Raw genomic sequence first — 13617 nt, 5'->3', positions numbered from 1 at the left:
CAGCCTAAAGTTTAAAACAGGGATTATTGAATAATTCAGTCTTAGTAAATTTCAATGGAAGTTGACCTGATCTGCATGCATCTTCTAATCTAGACTATTGTTATTATTATTAATACTACTTACTTACTTACTTACTTACTTACTTATTTATTTATTCAGACCTCATCTTTTTCCCTGATGGAACTCAAGGTGGATTACAGATAAAAACAAAAAATCATTAAAATACAATTAAACATTAATAGAATTAAAACTATGTAGATATAGAAAATTGGTTGAAAACATACCAATAATTACAATAAAAGCAGCACAAAGAAAAAAGCATGGATCAGAAAATATTTATTCACCCTTCCCAAATGTTTCAAAGATCAAGACCACATATCAAAATATGTTTTTAAAGGCATCTTTTAAAAGGAAGTATGTTTAGAAGAGTATATCTGGAAAGAAAGGATGCATATAAATGTTATACGCATGAGTTTTCATGCAGATTTTAAAACAAAATTGCAGATTAATTGTGGAAATGGCATGGAAAGGACTTGTGGGTAAAAGAATGCAAAAATTACCCAGACTGAAAATAAGACTATTTTTTCTTATTTATCTTTTCAGCTACTAGTAGTCCTTATACCATTTCTATCCACAAGCAGTTCAGAGTGGCATACCTGGGGATTTTCCACATTTTATCTGCACAAAATCTTGTGAGGTAGGGTGGGAGAGACTTGGCTAAGATCACTCAGCGAGCTATGCGGCTGAGCAGGATTTTGAACACAGGTCTCTGTGGCAGACTCCCAACATTTTATCCACTACACCACAACTATGCCTGGACAACAGTGTGTAACAACATAAAAATGTGACCTTTTCTTGATCTGTAGATAGACTATACGTGTAAGTACAATAGTGATATCAGTCACACACACTTCCTTAACATTACAGACCACCTACCTTGACACCAATAATGGCCTTGCGGTGATAAAAACAGCAGAGAGATGCTATGAGCGTTTGAAGAACATTGGAATCTTTCGGCATTTTCAGATCTTTTGTCCCGTAGACCAACAACCTCCCTTGGCACACAAGAAGAATGGTCCCTCCCAGCTACTTTCAAGAGCTCCCACTGAGTTTAGCTCCTGCTTTGCTGGGTCTTCTACACTTCCCCCCGCCCTCCCCAACCTCATATTTTAATCCCAGGCCATTTCCTCAGTGAAAGCTGATCCTGTCATCTAAGAAGGTCATCTCCCGCTTGCTTCCAGCAATGGATCAGAATCATCATGGGACTTCATTCAGCTTGCCAGTGAAATCCTAACCCTCAAAGAGAGGGAGAGGAGGGAGCGAATCTCTGTTTGGGAATCCCCCAGATTACAAACCACAAATCCCCAATCCAGCAAAAAAATCATCACCTTGTTCTTCAGCACGTAATATATTGAGTCATTGGGCCCAGAAAGGTTTCCAAGTCCAGTTATACCTCTGCAGCCACACACACACACACACAAAGCAATGCCCATGCTTGCATCAGTAACATTGCTACGTACACGACTGATAAGCAGGGTTCAGGGGTGGGGGGAGAACAGTTGGTTGCCTAGGGGGTTGCATGTCTCTGTTACTCATCATCTACACTGTTACATCCTAGCGCACAGGTAACCAAGGGAAAAAAGTCGAGACTGTTTGTCTTGAAATAGGAAGCTGCTGACAACCTGTCATGCAGCAACAACAGAGCGCAGCCAGTAGCATCATCACAGCAGCTGCTAGCGTCATAGAAGCAAACGCAGCCTTCCTCTATTTAATTAGAAGATAAGTCGGTCAATTGCAAGATCTGGTGCACACAATTATGCAGCTTTCTGGAAAGAAGCACTTACTACAGCTCTCTGAGCAGCCTTTGGGTAGGAGGCAACTGAAAAACCATGGGATTGCTGCCATTGATTTCAATTGAAACAGGAGATTTCAGCTTCTGGGGTGGGTGGGGGCAAGTTCCTTTGAAAAGACAAGTTAAGCCAAACTTTGTCGCTGGCAGACCAGAAATAAAGGTCAGTCTATACCCTATGGTTCTGGACATAAAAAGCTCAACACAAATAAGGATTATGTAAGGCACTATGCACTTTTAAAACATATCCCTTTCAATGCTTTCCTTTAATTATAGGTTGCATTGCAGAATCCAGACCACAATGCGCCGTGAGCAGAAAGTGGAAGGCCTGTAGAAAGGAACTTGCAGAGTAAAGGGTCCCAAATGTGTCAAGTTAGTGATCCAAGCCATATACTTCAAAGAACAAACAACATACCGGTTCATATAAAAAGCACACGGTGGATTCTCAGCTGGAAGAAAAGCCACTCCAAATCTGCAATACAATGGTCAGACCTCTAAGCAAAACTCACCTACCAAGTCATGTCAAATGACATTTTGGTGCAATTTCACACCATCTAAAATCCTGTCCCAATGCTGAGGCAGTTAATATAGAACTACAGTGGTACCTCAGGTTACAGACGCTTCAGGTTACAGATGCTTCAGGTTACAGACTCCGCTAACCCAGAAATAGTACCTCGGGTTAAGAACTTGGCTTCAGGATGAGAACAGAAATCGGGCAGCAGCAGCACGGCAGCAGCGGGAGGCCCCATTAGCTAAAGTGGTCTTCAGGCTAAGAACAGTTTCAGGTTAAGAACAGACCTCCAGAACGAATTACCATAAGTTCTTAACCCGAGGTACCACTGTAGTAGATAGGAATCCTCCAATATAACTAAGAAACATTAACATCGTAACCTCATACATTTCTATTCAGAAGCAAATCCCGCCCTCAGGTTAAGTGGCTACAAGACTGCAGCCTAAAAGGTAACAGAGCTATCTATGCATTAAAAACAACAACATGTGGTCCAGTCCTTTCTGGACTCTTACCATTTCAGAGTGGAGCAAGGATTTGCATGTTTGAATACACTCCCATGTCAAAAACCTTTGCCCGTAGAAAGTTAGCATGCTGTAAATAAAAGAGTTCTTGCATAGCGTCCTGTATCAATTCCAGTTTTCTGTGCTTAGATACATGTGACAGGGTTGTTTTTAAATGTGGTGGGAACATTCCAACTTGTGATTTCTAACCAAACATCTGAAACAGAGTACAGGCCAGAAAATATTTTTTTGAACATGAAAGTTCCACAATGCAGGCAATATGAAAGAAGTCATCTCCCCCTCCCACTTGACATTATAAAAAGTTACTGGAATTCTCCACCACAATATGTTTATTATGAGGCAAGCATTTAAATAGTTTCAAGTACATGACCAGCCATATATAGTTTTGAAAACATCCAAATGTTTAATTTTAGGTGTTTAATTTTAGATGGAACCAGAAATCCCTTGCCAAACAGATGCATAACTTGTCCATAATGTGTTCACAGAGCAGCCAGACAGGGGCTGGATTATGGGAACAGCTCTCTTCCTAACAGCCTTGTTCCATAGTTTCGGTAAAGAATATTTTTTTCCTGTTGTTCTGACTGTATCTGATGGAAATTCTAAGTGCAGACAGGGTAGAAGAGCTATGCTAGATTAACTAATCCAGGCTTCCTCAAACTCAGCCCTCCAGATGTTTTTGCCTACAACTCCCATGATCCTAGCTAGCAGGACCAGTGGTCAGGGATGATGGGAACTGTAGTCTCAAAACATCTGGAGGGCTGAGTTTGAGGAAGCCTGAACTAATCCAAAATAAGAAACACTGCAACAAAACTGAGACGATCTAGTTGGATAGTGATTTATTATAATCCCTAAACCTGCTGTGTCAGCAAACAAATGCTCAGGAAAGCAGATTTTGATTATAGGCCTACTGGTGATGTGATAAAAGTTTTGCTGATGCTTGCAGGGACATTTCTTTGCAAGTATAGGAAACACACATCTTTTTTTGGTATATTCATATTCCATCAGTGCTCAGCTCAAGAGAGTCCTGCAATAGCTTACAAAACAAAAAGTGTTTTTCAGAACAGCTAAAAATGACAATAATTCAATAGGATGGTCACTTATGCATTGTAAAAGAAAGAAAGAAAGAGGTCACAGATTTGCATAAATGTACACCTCTTAAGTTATATGGACAGATGCAAAATTAAAAATAACTGTTTTAATTTAAACAGAAATACAATGCATCTCGCCATTGTGGAAAAGACTATGACCTTATATAGAGATCTCAGAGCTTGTTTTTTGGGAAACCTTTTGAGAGCAACAGCTGGTTGGACCCTCACTCATCCCAATTGTGATCTTTTGGCAGGCCACAATAAAGCCATTACAAACAAGGTGGCTATTTTTTTCAATAGCAGCTCAAAAAAAAATCACTATAATTTCCTAAAGACTTCTGCTGTGAACAGCAAACAGGACCACTCACAATAGTATGCTTGATGTTCTTGTTAATCTCAGTTTGTATTGATAATTATTAGTGTCATATATTATGAGTGCTATTTTCTGTCCCTGTTTCTCTGGTGTCTCTCTTAGCTGGAGTTCTAATCTGCTACTAATTTGTGATGGTTGGTATCTGTACTATTCCTCTGTTTTGTAATTGTCATTGTGACAAACGCAAATAAAATCGATCAATTCTATTCTACTCAGTTTGCTCTTCAAATACGGGCCCATTTTTATGGTTTTTCATCTTTAAAACTGACTTGGACCAGGACAACCTTTCAAATAGGACTGTCCTCTGCAAAGCTGAACACATGACCATTCTACATCTCAACTGTTTCCACTTAGTGCCTACTTTATTGATCCAATTTCACACAAAATGGATTGGGCTTCTGCATCAGACGAAATCCACTGAGGGCATTTGGCGCACAACACTGAAAGTGTATCTCTGCATTTCCTGTCCCTTTAATGTGAATGTAGAACCAACCTAGGATAAGTCACTTTGTATTCGATTTAAAAGTAGGTCCCCTGCTTTTTATCCCATGGGAACAATATACACAGATGGGAACAAACTGCCAGGGAGGTTCAAAGGTCAATTTTAAGGTCATGAGCAAAATAACAAAGCAGCAGTTGTCATATATTCCCTAAGCCTACTAATTGTGATGATATAGCTGGTTACTGAGATTCGTCTGGCAAGCAATTGGTGTAGGAGGTTTGTTGTCTCTACACATAAAAATAAACTGAAAGTGTATTGCATGAAATTACAGCATCAGATCTACCCAACAGAAAAGCTCTAGTCAGCACTCAATTATAATCTGCCAGAATACGGATGTAACAGTCAGAGGAAAGCATCTGTTCGTAGATTCGAGCTCACAGTGGGTGAACACTAGAAACTATTCTAACAACACACCTCATATTAACGTGACCATTCAGAATTAAAACAGCACTTACATAGCTGCAAAAATCAAGCTACTGTTATTTTAAATACAGTGGACGCTTGGGTTGCGAACGTGATCCGTGCGGGATGCACGTTCGCAACCCGCAGCTTTCGCAACCCGTGTCTGCGCACGCGCTGGTTGCAATTCAGCACTTCTGCGCATGAACAAAGCACGATTTAGCGCTTCTGCGCATGCACGACCGCCAAAACCCGGAAGTAACCCATTCCGGTACTTCCAGGTTTCGGCGGTCCGTAACCCAAAAAAACGCAACCTGAAGCAGCTGTAACCCGAGGTATGACTGTACAGTCAAAGCCAAGTGACTGGCATGTAAAGTAAGTCAGAAGATGAACACAAAGGACCTCTAAATCCCACTGGTTTCAAATTAAAAAACATGCTTCCACTGAGATCTGCTTCAGCAAAATCTAAATTGCATCTTGGCAGGTTGGAAGGCAGCAATGTGCTATTCCATGCATGCATGTATGCATGCACTAACATATAGTCTTTTGCATGTGCCCTGTTTTTGTAGCATTCACATGGCATTTCTGCACATTACATAAATGATATGACTCCACCACTGAAGTCTTGCACCACTCCTCTAAAAAACTGCTGCCACTGCTTATAGGTCAGCAGAAAACAAAGCTTTCCACAGTGAAGCTCAACACAGACAGCAGTTTTTAAGTGACTTATTATTATTATTATTAATAATAATAATAATAATAAATAATTTTATTTATATCCCGCCCTCCCCAGCCGAAGCCGGGCTCAGGGCGGCTAACAACAATAAAACAGTACAAAAGTACAGCACAAACAACACTCTAAAATCATTCATTATAAAATTAATTAATTCAAGCCACTGGCAACCATTGGGCCAGAGCTCCACGAAGATTGCCGAGGGAGGGAGTCAGGCTGTGCCCTGGCTAAAGGCCTGGTGGAACAGCTCTGTCTTGCAGGCCCTGCGGAAAGATGTCAAGTCCCGCAGGGCCCTGGTCTCTTGTGACAGAGTGTTCCACCAGATCGGAGCCACGGCCGAAAAAGCCCTGGCTCTAGTTGAGGCCAGCCTAACTTCTCTGTGGCCTGGGACCTTCAAGATGTTTTTATTTGAAGACCGTAAGTTTCTCTGTGGGGCATACCAGGAGAGGCGGTCCCGTAGGTACGAGGGTCCTAGGCCGTATAGGGCTTTAAAGGTTAAAACCAGCACCTTAAACCTGATCCTGTACTCCACCGGGAGCCAGTGCAGCTAGTATAGCACCGGGTGAATGTGATCTCGCAGCGAAGACCCCGTAAGGAGTCTCGCTGCAGCATTCTGCACCCGCTGGAGTTTCTGGGTCAGTCTCAAGGGCAGCCCCACGTAGAGCGAGTTACAATAATGGTGGTATGAGAAGCTTTTCTGCTCATGGTGCATTGTACATGAATATTCTTTTGTCTCACTGCTACCAAATAGAAGGTTCCTGGTGCAAATGGATGCCGCTTCCAGCTCGCGACATGTGGGGTTGCCAATTTCCACTGGTTGCCCTCCCAACTCTCCCTACCTTGTGGAACAACACAACACAATACACACTCTGTAACATACTGCTCAATCAGTGTCCTCTGACTTTGTAAGGACTCGCATCACAAATGGGTCAACTTATGTCTATCTGCAGCCTTTCACAGGGTCAAATCATCATTTTCTCTAGCTCAATCCTGTTTGCTCTGACTAGCAGTATCTCCCACCCTTGTTCATTGGATCATTTAAATGGAGATGCCAAGGATTTAACTAGGAACCTTGAAGATGCAAAGCATGAGTTTCATCTCTGTGCCTCAGCCATTTCCAAAATAGTGACAGCCCAGAGAAATATTTTTAGTTAGAGACCACAGCTCAGCTGTAAGAAACATCCTTTGCACGTAGGAGGTCCTAAATTAAATCAATGGCATCTCCAGTTAAAAGGATCTGGTAGTACGTTGTGAGAAATACCTTCAGAAACAGGGCCAGGAGGCCAAATCTAGAACTGGCTGACCCTTCACAGGCCATTCTGACAGGTGGGCAGGGCCGCTTACCTGACATTGTATGACACCAGCGGAGTCATACCCTGGGTGCAGGCAAAGCCTTATCTCTGCTAAGATGGAGATCAGCCTCTTCATGCTCTTTGAGAGTAAAAGGCAGCAGCACATGTTTGTCTCTGCCCCAAATGGCCATATGGATCAAATTCAGAAACCTGGAAGGCATGGTTAGGCACATGGGCTGCAGGTTCCCCACAACTGCTGCAGAACCATTTCCATCTCCGATAAGCAACACCACTGAGCTAGATGAATAAATGGTACAAGGACAATCCCTAAATTCTAAGCTATATATATCTTTGTGTCATAAGGTCGCAAAGGAAGTTTTCATTCTCAAGAAGCAATATTGTCCTCCCCGAAGGCAACTGCAACTACAGCTATTGTTTTCTATTAAAGGACAAGAAACAAATGGGTGTTGCCCATGCTCTAGGAAGCAATTGTTCTTCTACGAAATAGGGTGCATATAATCTGGACAATACATGTAAAAATGTTTTGACAAAGCTTATTTTATGCATGCTACTGCTAACTAAATGGCCCTGCTGCATGGAGGAACACAATGCACCTCTTTTGTGTTAAGAGTCTGAATCTAGTATCCACATGGCAAGAAATTACACTCTGGCACCCCCCTATGGATAACAATAATATGTTGGGAGAGTTTGTTTTAAAAACGAAACACTGCAGTGCAGCTCCTTTATTTTCCTTCTTTTGAGCAGCAGCTGAGAAACTTGCCAAGGTTGAATCTCCAGCAAAATGGTTTTGAGTGAGGTGCAAAAATGTCCCATTCTATTTTCAGAACTTTTTAGTAACCAGGGTGCCCCAAATGTTAGCTTTCCGAATTGCCTAGAAATACCTTTGCCACTTAGGAGTGCAGTTCTTATCCCTGTTCCTTTCCTAGGTTTCTTATCCACTACTTCTTGGGCATCTGCCCTAACAGAAGGATATGCAGATCTGTGAACCTGTGTCTATTTAAAAACCAACCTACCAACCTGTATTGAGAGAGAACTGACTAAATATAATCTTGAACCAACGAACCGTACACATACTAAATTTTGGAGTTCTAACCCATATCAGATGTACAATTTAAATAACCCTGTGAGCTAGTAAGGGCAATCAATTACTGAGGCCCAAGAGTTGCGTTTCTCAAGGGTGTGGTAGGAGAAGATAGAAAGTGAAACGGGAAGATTCAATGACAATCAAAGAAATATTTAAACATTTCAGTATTAGTATTATCATTATGGGCTGGATAACAATTATTGTTAAAGCAGTTATTTTATAATTATCCTTTTCCAGAGAATCTGTCCAAGTCCAAAGTGAAGTTCAAACAGAGTATCTCACATTTTAACACCAGATAACTGTTTTCTCTTTTGTATCAACGGTGGTGGTGTGGGGAACATCATTCTACTTATCACACTAGAGGGCAGTGTATTACCACAAGGAACATTGCATAAGTGGATCTAGCAACAGCTAAAGCACAGTGATTTATGTTCAACCATTTCAATATAAGTCACCTGTCAATTACTGCCTTGGTCTGCCATTTTCAGAAGTTTAAATAAGACTGAGCAGTTAAACTGAAAATTAAAACACACACACACGTTGAACGTTTGTGGGCATATACATATCCCTTTTTAGATTAACGAGGGACTGAGGGGCAGATGGGGCTCATCAACTTGGGAAGGTAGCCCCATCTAGGAGAAGGAAAATTCTGGTTCTAAACCTGTACTGCCTTGTGGCTATACTTATTTGTGAGAAAGGCTTCGGGAGTAAAGGCCGAGGAAAAACCTGAACCCACTGCCTTGTGGGACATCTTTGGGAGAAGAAAAGGCTAAGGAGTAAACCCTACACAAACCTGGAGTGATGTCCCTAAGGCAGTTGGATGGTGCCTTGTATGCTGCCTCCTAGCAACTTCTGCAGCCAAGCTGGTGCCAAACATTTTGCTCTGTTTTTCTTTGGACCACACCGAGACAGAGGGGGGGTCTTGTCATCTGGGCAGCCCAGGACCTTCATACACACTGTCCAGGCTTGCACCCTGGACAAGTGGGATGGACAACCATAGCAGTGCTTAAGACTACCAGCATCACAAGGAAAGGGCAGATAGAAGCAGAAGCATTGTCATGCCAGCCAAGTAGGGTTGCCATATTCTGAAGACCAAAAAAAGAGGACACATTTGTAGACTTCTAGTTTTAACTATGGATCACTATGACAACTCTCATTTTATATACCCATGCTTGTTTAAAGTTGTTGCCTCCTAGTTTCCATCATCGGTTACCTTCATGCACTTTAAATATGTGTAGGGAATCTAAATGGTGCAACTGTGGATGATGTGCAGATTCCAGAACAGGCATGCGTTACTCTAAAGTTTGATAAAATGAAATTTGGATAGGCTATCCTTATTACAAGAATGTGATGTTCCTATATTTGGTTTTAAAAATAAAACAGTGCTTGGTCATGTTCATGTATTTATGTAATTGGTTATTTCTTTATTTTCTAAGGTCACATCCATATCACACATTCAAAGCACTCTTATAACACTTTAACAGCCATGGCTTTCTCCAAAAATTCATGGGAACTGAAGTTTGTAAAGGGTGTGAGAACCTTTACAGAGCTACAATTCCCAAACTGCTCTGAGTACTTACTCTAGAAGACCAAAATATAAACTACAAATAATTTGAAACAGTAAACAAGATGTTCTCTACTTAGTTTTCAAAGCTATTCGTGATTCATACGAAGTACCATTCTTAATAGATTTCATATGACCCTCTTTAAAAATCTAGTAATGCCAAAGAGACGAGCTTCAGAAAAAGCCAACCTTCCGTGTCCAACAGAGAAACTGTTTCAGTTTATCTTTTTTGGCACAAACATTAATCTGACATGTGGGTGTGTGACCCACAATGGCAAGAAGATTAGTGCCGGTAACCGGTCACGAGTGCAATCTTTGTCCAAAGAACCAATGAGTTGCAAAAATGTGCTTAGCTTTAATTTGGCAAAAGTAATAAAAGCAATTGCTCTCAGTTCTCTCTTGATTTACCACCCAATAAATGTCACTAGATGAGTACCAATGTTTCCTACAGGGGAGGTCGGCTCTATAAAACACCAGCCTGGGCTGCAAAGCCATGCGGATCAATGTTTCCCAAAGGAAATGCAAGGGCAGAACCAACAATGAGTGGCGGGAACTGGGTGGGTGGGTTACGAGGCTGAGGGTGGGTGGTCAATGGGCATCAGGGACAATTCTTATTTTTATTATTCTTATACAAATTTAGAGACCGCTTCACAGCATAAAGCCATCAAAGTGATGTCCACGGTAAAAACAAGAGTACACAAGCTCTAAGAACAATAAAATCAGTTCAGCAAACTTCGAAACAATAAAACTTTCCATACAAACTCAAAAAAAAACCACAATGGGTGGAATACAATGTCACGTTACTGTGATTATTCCATCTGCCCAAGCGTTTCAGCTAAACAGAATGTGACATACTGAACAATCCCCACACATACACATATGCTGTTTTGTCTTGTGAACTCCCCCCTCCAAGCCATTTTGGGTTTGGGGGCACAGGGTGGAGAAAGGAAGCCCCCTGTTCAAGCAGAAGGTCTTGTAGAAGGCCTCCATGGTGGGGCTCCTTAGGTGAATGCTGCCCAGCTGAACAATTTCATCAGATATTAAACTGATCTTCCATAATGAATGGGTTTGACTTCAGCAGGCACCTAAACATTACTGTCTGATTACAGCTGGTAACAGATTCCAGAGAGCTGGAGCTGCAAACCTAAAAGCTCAGTTTCTAGTATAGGCCAAGTGCACCTATGGAGAATACGGTACTCTCAGCAGCGGTCCATATGAGGAGTGCAGTCGCTGGCCAGAGACAGAGTAGGCAAGGTGGCCCCTTACATATCATGGTCCCAAGTTGTTTAGGGTTTCAAATGCTAAAAGCAGAAACTTGAACTGCTCCCCGTAGCATGTTTGCAGCCAGTGCAGCTCCTTTAGCAGAGGAATGAGTAAATATGGTGTCAATGGAGCACCACAGTCAACACAACCTAGCTTGCTGCATTCTGAACCAGCTGCAGCTTCCAAGTTAAACTGCAGAGAAGTCCCACACAGAGCAACTGCATAATCCAGTCTTGAGAGCACCAATACCGAAATCACAGGGGCCCAGCTATCTCTGTCCAGAATCAATGTGTGAAAGAAAAGCTTAGAACGGAAGGTTCCATCTGAGGAAGAGGGCAAGACTAGCATGTGGTTCTTCTTCAACAAGATACAGAATTCTACCAGTGGGTGTCTTGGGTATTATCACAAGGGACCATATGAACTTCATAACTGGTTCCTCTCTGCATACAGTTGAAAGTGAATTCAGAACTGTATCATGTTGCAAGGGCTTAACACAACTTTTCCAAGCTGTGGACAGTAAATTTGCAGTCCTCACTTAAGTCTTTCCTTGGTAGTATCATTGTCCCTGTTTTGCTGTTGGGGGAACATTTTGTGGGAGTGACTTTTTAAAATGTTCCTTGCATGTGCACTAGAGATCTTTAGATTTCAGAAAAAGAAACCTGTTATGATCACTTTACAGGGAGCAGATGCTAGACAAAACCAAAGGCCTATCTAGTCCAGGATTTTCTGTTTCCCAGAGTGGTTAACCAGGTGCTTCTGGGAATCCTGCACACAGGAAACAAGGGCAATAGCATTCCCCTGCTTGTGATTCCACAACAACTGGCAATTCGAAGAGTTACATCCCTACAGGTGCTCTCAGCGATGCCAGTGGGAAAACTAAGAACATGCCTTCTGACTGTAATCACTGGGGAAACTGTAATAAATTCTGCAGTTCTATCCCATCAGACAACCCTCCGCCAAGTCATCTATAAAGAACTATTCTTCAAAGCTTGCGCCCAACATCAGTATTCAACAGCAATATTTCCTTTTAAGGCAGTGATGGGATTCATTCTTCCACCTTCCTTTCTCCAGATCCGTGCACAGCAGAAACAAACCTTCTTCTATGCAAAACAGATTTTCAGTGCTGACAGTGGGTGAGGAGGGAGGCCATGCCAGAGCGCTTCTGCAAATTTTATTGCAAATGCTCCAGTACTGTTCTCTTCTGCACTCACAGCTGGCACTGTCTTAGCTACTCTCCCCCACAGAGAGAAGGCATTTAAGCTGCTCATGTGCAGTCTCAGGCAAAGGCAGACGGGTGAGGAAATCCTCTAGAAGCCAGTTTGTCTTTCCATATTATAAAAAACAAAACCTCTAAGGTGCATCTGACTATTGCTATTATTCTGCCTTATTAAAAAGCATTTCTCTTTCATGAGGAAATACAGAATTTCTTTCACAGCTCCTTGCAAGCAGCCATCCCAAAGAAGATTGGCCTGTTTTCACTTGGGGAATAAAAGCCCAACTCTAAAAGAGCCATTTAACTGTGACCAGTTTCATCAGAGCTCACAGAACAAAGGAAAAGCCCCCGTCATATGGCCACTTCTCAGTACTGAGACTCCAGCAGATCAGTACATTCGCTTGTTCCCGAGACTGGTTTTTGTATAATTAGCAGCCTCCTTTTTTAATCCACAGAATGACCTAATGCATCAATACTTTAGAGGTTATAAAATGCATTCATTTGCATTCAGCTATTAACGCTAACACATACGACCTAAAGAACCATTAAGAATGCCTCCTCCCCAAGAATCTATGCAACAACAGGGAAAAAAATGAGTAGGCTAAAAATATCCCTCCCCACATGTCCCTGAGCAACATTAATTCCTTCTGCTTTCACTCTCCACTGCTGTATCCAAGGCAGAGCTCTTAATTTACATCCAAAAAGCAAGACTAATAATTTGCTTCGGAGACACAGAGAAGCGTTTGTCAAACTAGAGGAAAGCACAGATGATGAAAGGTATTGTTCAAAATGAGACTATAAATAGAGACTATAAATAGAGTTTAAATGGCCATCATAGCTCAGTTCTGTTTATTGCATAGACACATGCAGGCTGTAATTATTTTCTTAAAAACTGGAGAAACCTTTATCTTCACTCAAATAAGTCTGGCAAGCTCACACTTTATCCACTGAAGGCAGATGCCATGACCATTTGCTTAGTAGTAACATCGGACCAGCAAGTCGTTGCATTGTCCCGCCAAGATGTGGAAGTGAATCTTACCCATATTTCTGCTGCCGATAAGCAACCTGGAAGTGGGCCAGTAGTGGTGGCAAGATTCCTAGGCATTTGGCAGGACAACACTAGCTTCTAAAGCGGCTTAATCCTATTAAATGCTACTATGTGATCCTATATCAGATCGGTGGTGAAAAAGTTGCTTGGTACTAG

The 13617-nt window shown here is 41.8% G+C and overlaps 1 protein-coding gene across 8 annotated transcripts in view; it reads right to left on the bottom strand.

Annotated features, from left to right (window-relative positions):
- Window positions 1-13617, bottom strand: part of BCAR3 (BCAR3 adaptor protein, NSP family member) — a 114181-nt gene that overhangs the window by 31228 nt on the left and 69336 nt on the right. The window contains exon 1 of one of the 8 annotated variants that reach the window (XM_081010875.1): window positions 2873-2994. The exons of 6 other annotated variants lie outside the window; for them this stretch is intronic. In XM_081010875.1, coding sequence (XP_080867001.1) covers window positions 2873-2950 — 78 coding nt within the window. In that variant the 5' untranslated portion in view covers window positions 2951-2994. Of the gene's footprint in view, window positions 1-936; window positions 1136-2872; window positions 2995-13617 lie in introns of those variants that run through there. One more of the 8 variants, XM_081010874.1, reaches the window with a different exon arrangement.

This window comes from Podarcis pityusensis (assembly GCF_964106645.2).
Source record: "Podarcis pityusensis genome assembly, chromosome: 6".
Taxonomy (NCBI): domain Eukaryota; kingdom Metazoa; phylum Chordata; class Lepidosauria; order Squamata; family Lacertidae; genus Podarcis; species Podarcis pityusensis.
Note: the sequence above shows the minus strand (reverse complement) of the source record. Positions and strands in the feature narration are given on the sequence as shown.